A 6,190-nucleotide genomic window follows, 5' to 3' on the forward strand; every position below is an offset into this window, starting at 1 on the left:
AACTTTTGTTGTAGATCAAGAACCCTTTGGGAATTTGTATCATAATACATTAGATGTATCTCTACTACTATAAATGGAGACCCTCTTTTAGTGTCAAAGGGTTTCACCAAATTTTGAAGTGCCTATAGTACCTTTGCATAACATAACTATTAAATTAAGTTAATAAAATTTAAATAGATAAAACTGTAAATTGAAAAAAAATAGCCAAATCATCACTATTCTTTTTAGTCAATTCATTTTCCCTTACCATCACAATATCACCTGCGAAAAACGCGGGCATGTTGCTACTTGCTAGTTGAAGGCTATGATGTAATGGTGGTTGTGGTGGTATATAGGTTTTTATTAATCTTTTGATAGAAACCAAACCAAATTAGTTTGTAACACTGGTGATAATATCAAATTGATGTAGTGAGCTATGTTGGGTTTACTATCGAACAAGGTTGAGGAAGTTTTTCTTATCTTTTGTTTTTTTTTTATTTTTTTGTTTTTCATTTGTATCATTATTACTCATTTCAAATGAGTTGACAAAGTCAACTATTACATGAGAAAATTGGGAGGTCTAAATGTCAATTTTAGAGGTATGAATAGAAGCATTCTATTATTTAAAGAGAAAATAAACGATCAGCATAGGACCTTGATTGAGTGAAGTAATTATTCTATGGTTTCGAACTATCATGTGACATTGCCATATGGTAGTTCGGGCTAATAATACCACTTGAATTTGCTGGAAAAAAGAATTAAGTTAAGAAAACATATAAGAATTGCAATCACCTTAGACTGTTATAGCCTCCAACTCCTTTGGTCATGTAAAGTTTATACTGGGTTAATTCCTTTCGCCTGAAAATTAAATATTTAGATACATGACAACAACAAAAATATTATTTGATGAATATATATAATTAAAAATAATAATTATAAATAAATAAACAATAATTTTGCTGAACTTTTGTGTTGGAATTTTTCTTTTTTAACCCACCCCTCCTTCCACTTGATGAGGCTCGAATACGTACATGACCTCTCATTAGAGAGGTTACGAGAAGTTATTGTCTTACCACCCCACCAAACACATGTACCGTATTGAAAATTCTTGTTGTTACTCTTTCATCACGGAACGGCTCTACAATCTTAAATTTTAAAGACAAAATAATCTTGAATTCTTGAATCCCAACTAACAAGGTTTAGGATTAACCATATTGACATTTCAGCAACGATATACCGTTTACGCTAGTGTAGTGTATCGGATACAAATTAGCAACTCTTTCTGAGTTGACAGCCACGATGCAACGGCTCAACTTTCTATTCAAGTTGAAAGCTTTGTCCAGTGGCAGGTTAATTTCGTGGGTACGTGATGTGGAAATCGCTGCTCCACGAAGTGCTTTGCAAAGAGAAAATTTAGGAAACGTAATACGATACGTTGAAAAGAAAAGCAACACCAATCTAGGTAAAAAAGATCAAATAGATAAAGGTTAAAAAAAGTTAGGTAGAACGTACAGAAAAACGAAGAGAGAGAGAGAGGGACATTTCAAAGGAGCACTTAATTTATTTACTTCTATAAAAAGGATTGGAGATACTCTTGAAAGCGACGAACCAGGAGAAGACTGGCCGGTATAGAATATTACAAACTTCCCCTCAAACCAAGTAACCAACCCCCATGAAGGTTAGCTCAGAATCCAAAAACAGGTGGAGAAGAAAAGGCCAAAACAGAGAGAAGTTTTTTACGTACACCCTTCAAAGCAAAAACCCAGAAGAGGAATGAAAATACAGGAGAGAAAGAACATTAATAATAAAAAGAACAAAAGGTGATTATTACAAAGTTTGTATTGGGGTGTGTTCTTCACCAACCAAAATATAGGGTTTGTTTGGTGAGGAGGAAAGGGTAAACATGAGGATATTGAAGAGGGAGATGATCGAAGATGTTGCTCTGATAGGGGGGTTGGTAGGGGTGCAATTTGTGTATGCTGGGAATTCTGTATTGCTGAGCTATTTTATGTCTTTGGGGCTTGACCCTCTCACCATTGTTATCTACTCCAGCTTTGCCTCCTTCATCATCCTCTCTCCCATTGCTTACTATTTTGAAAGGTAAACCCTTGTTTTTCATGGATGATATGGAAAATCAATGATATTATATTTCTGAATGCATTTCTTCAAGTCTGGGAAGATTCTGACGTTTGATGAATTCATCTGTGTTTTTGTAAATTGCAGGAGCAAATGGCCAAACAAAATCAGCCTCAAGTTTGTGATTCAGTTGGTTTTGATCGCCTTTGGAGGGTTAGTCAAATTTTACCTTTGATTTTTTTCGGAAATGTATCAGATATGTTTATTCTTTTCCCCAGAATGCCGTTTAGATACTCATTGTTTATCCAACCCACAAGCATCAATTATTATAATCTAGTAGCAAGACTTGGTTGGATTATTCCATTTCACTTTGTTCTTATTCTGAAATTTGTGATGGGTGTTTCATGGACCATAACCTGTATATCTCGAGAGGGGGTGAACCTCAGAATTTTCCAAAGAAAAACATATCCTAATTAACCTTGAGTTTCCTTTTAAGTTTTAACTAATATCTTGTTTGTTTATAATGGATGTTTAATTATCGAACAAAATTAGGATGCAAAGCCAAAAAAATTTAGTTCTTTTGTTCTGTTCTCAAACTCGAAGCATGAGATTGAAGCATATATAATTAAATCAATTAATCCTGTTAGGATCTACGTTCATGATATTGAAGCATATAGAATCAAAATCAATTAATCAATTAATATTTGACGTATACACTATTTGATCTTAATTAGGCCTTGATAGTTTGTCAATTAATCTACTCGTTTTGTTTGGTACATTAAGCACTAGAAGCCTAAAAGAAGGGAAAGCCAAACGCAATGCTATCGAGCCTTAACCTTCTAGTTTTCCGTGGATAAGGTTTTGAATGGTGGTTGCTCTATTTCAATCCTTATTATTTTTTTCATTCTATCAAACCCTAAACACTAGTCTACTACTTTACTCTTTCACCTCCATTACTCACATACTTCCCCTAAGGTCTCACACTTTTTGTTGAACACCTTTCTACTTGTAAATACACAACTTTTTTTTTTGTTAGAATAGTGTTATTCTCACTCTTAGTTTGTAATTCTATACTCTATTTTTTAAGTATACAGAGAATAAATTGAAAACGTAAAAAGCATAGATGATCCTATATATCACTACACTTTTATGCTACTCTAGGTCTCCTAACTTGAACTACAAGGATAAAACAAGAATTCTTGCTACAGAAACCTTTTCTTTTTCAGCAAAAACAAAATTAAGAAAGTCCAACCATATATGCAGGCATGGACATGCTCCACTAGATATACAGCAACAACACTTCATCATAATTGCAAATAAAAATTGACATTTCTTGCCCTTTTTTGCTGCAGAGTAACTTTGTTCCAGGTATTATTTTTAAAGGGAATCGTGCTCACTTCACCAGCAATGGCAACAGCCATGCCTAACCTTGCTCCAGGACTTATATTTGTCATTGCTTGTACTGTTAGGTATCTATAGTTTAATTTTAATCTCTACTTTTGTAGAATCATTAGAATATTTAACATAACATAACTTCGTTATGATGGCTATGCAGATTGGAGAAAGTAAAACTTAGTTGCCTATACAGCAAGGTGAAGATTCTAGGCACATTGTTGTGTGTGGTAGGCGCTCTCACAATGAGCATAATGCAAAGCACCATTTCCACCCCAGCAACAGAGATTCAATATCAAGCTCATTCTCCTGATGTGATCTTCGACAAGCAGAAGATTATTGGATGCTTGTATCTCCTTGCTGCCGTGTTTGTTTTGTCCAGCAATATTGTCTTGCAGGTGATGATCATCCATATATAACATGTTTATAAATAAATAGTACTGTTATCTTCGCTTATACATTTGCTTCACTAGAGAAGTATTAATCAGTAGTATTTGTGTTCATTTTATTACTGCAGGCTACAACATTGGGTGATTTTCCTGCACCTATGTCCTTGTGTGCCATAACATCTTTCATAGGGGTGTTTATAACTGCAGCTGTACAGTTGATTCAAGATCACAAAATCGAAACTGGTTGGCCCCTTGTCAGTGCTCGAGACTTGATTGGCTTTTCTTTACTGGTACGTATGACTTGTTGTCCTTATTTTAGAGAGCCAATCCTAACATTATGAGCTTAATTAGCTAGGGATATAACCATATAGGATTCAAGGTTCCAAACCTAAAGCCTCTCGCGACTAAGGCTGTGATACTAATTAGGCGAAGAACATATATCAAGCTAACAATTGCTACTTGGGTTAGGTTTAGGGGATTATAGTATGACCCTCTTTGTGAACAGAATTTTGCAAAATTGAATCGCTAATTGGTCAATTTTTTCCTGTTACTTTCTAATTCACAGGGAGGTACAGTGAGTGGAGCTTGCATCAGTTTCAATGGGTGGGCAATGAAGAAGAGAGGGCCAGTTTTGGTGTCAATGTTTAGCCCCATTGGAACTGTCTGCTCAGTTGTTCTCTCAGTTATCACCTTAGGAGAATCTATCAGTGTTGGAAGGTACTTCAACTATGTTCTAATTCCTTACTGATTATGATCTTACAGCTCAGTGTAAATTTGAGGATTAAGTATTAGAAACTTAACCTAAGTTTGTATATATTTCTTTCAGCCTTGCCGGTATGTGCCTCATGTTTACTGGGCTCTACTTTTTCCTATGGGCAAAAGGAAAGGAAGGATTTCCAGATGGGGATGACTTGGAAAGTGAGTTTGATGCAGTGAAGCCTCTTTTAAGTTGATAAATTGTCTGGTTTGTATATATATTTTGGTAGACAGATAGGAAAGTTGGAAGGAAATCGTTTTACGGGAGTGATAATTTGATATAGACTAATGACCCCGTACGCAATGTGCTACTAGATCTATCAGAACAATAAGATTGAACAAGGATTTTTGCATAATGCCCAAATATTAGTGAACTTTTCTTTGCTTAATTAATATTGCGTAATATTAGTCAGTAAGAGATGCTACTTTTCTGTACTGTTTTTGGCAGAACCATGATGGGGTACTACCTTTATTGCTTTGCTGTGTATATGACTTGGGGGATATTTTCTTGCTTGGGGAAGCGGATTGGTTTGGGCAATTGAGATTTCAGAACCAATCTAGGCTTTTCTTTTCTTATTTAGGGGGGTGGGTTTGGGGAGGCTTCAGATAATTTCTAATTCCAAGTATGGACTCATTTACTAGGTGTCTTGTGCTTAAAGATTTTGGGCTTACATTCTTTTAGGAGGAAATTAGTAACATCCTAACCTTAAACCATAGTATTGACTCACATACTTCTCAGATAAAATAGTGCCTTGGGATAATCGGTGTACTCTATAGTATATATAACACCGTAAGAAGTCTAGGCTGCCCTGGGCAGAGCATCTGCATGTAAATGGATTTATGAAAGCAGGTTACTACTTTTAAGTGGCATTAATACCTCTGTGTGCAACTCCTCGAACTTCAAATATTAGACAGAACTCATGCTCTTCTTGAAGATGATAATTAAGCTACCTTATTACAAGTTAATTTACAACAGAAATACAAATTTCAGGTCAAAGAAGTCGATCTAACCAAGCTCATGTACAGCTTGACTGTCGTATAATCGCACGTGAAGTTTATAGACCATCATGCTAGAAATGTAGATGATTTCTATTTCATGCAACACAGCTCGAGCCACAATCCTACTTCATGCAAACTAATATTCACTTATTCTTTGGCACAGTAAATAAAAGCCCAAAAAAAAATAGAAAAGTAGGATTACCAACTGCACTCAGCTTTGATTTTTATTTCTTAACACTAATAGATTCACGATATAGTCCTCTGCAAAAGAATAAACTAATTGTCACACAAAATTGCATCAAGGAAGTTATCTACCTTTCCTTTAAGTTGGCCAACAAAGTGTCTACTGTCTACTTATTGAAGAACTAGCCTAGTTTTGTTGTAGGAGAATAGAATCGTGTGTATTATTGATAATAGGAGCCCTTTAAATAGGGAGTTACAAGGTACCCAAAAAGGTAATAGAATCCGATTACAATTGAATACCTAGAACACATTCCTATTACAACTCTAACCCTAGTTTGTAGAGGCACACATTATGTCGATATCCTTCAGCACTCTCCCTTGTGCCGCTCAAACTTGGTGATGACGCTTTAATTGTT

The 6,190-nt window shown here is 35.3% G+C and overlaps 1 protein-coding gene across 1 annotated transcript; it reads left to right on the plus strand.

The window, feature by feature from the left end:
• Positions 1–1,620: 1,620 nt before the first annotated feature.
• Positions 1,621–4,981, plus strand: LOC133706977 (WAT1-related protein At5g47470-like). Its single transcript, XM_062132520.1, has 7 exons — positions 1,621–2,079; positions 2,203–2,268; positions 3,408–3,524; positions 3,611–3,845; positions 3,965–4,126; positions 4,402–4,553; positions 4,663–4,981. Exons 1-7 carry the CDS (start codon positions 1,883–1,885, stop codon positions 4,787–4,789), a joined length of 1,056 nt encoding a protein of 351 aa, XP_061988504.1. The 5' UTR covers positions 1,621–1,882; the 3' UTR covers positions 4,790–4,981.
• Positions 4,982–6,190: the final 1,209 nt, after the last annotated feature.

Source organism: Rosa rugosa, chromosome 4 (assembly GCF_958449725.1).
Source record: "Rosa rugosa chromosome 4, drRosRugo1.1, whole genome shotgun sequence".
Taxonomy (NCBI): Eukaryota; Viridiplantae; Streptophyta; class Magnoliopsida; order Rosales; family Rosaceae; genus Rosa; species Rosa rugosa.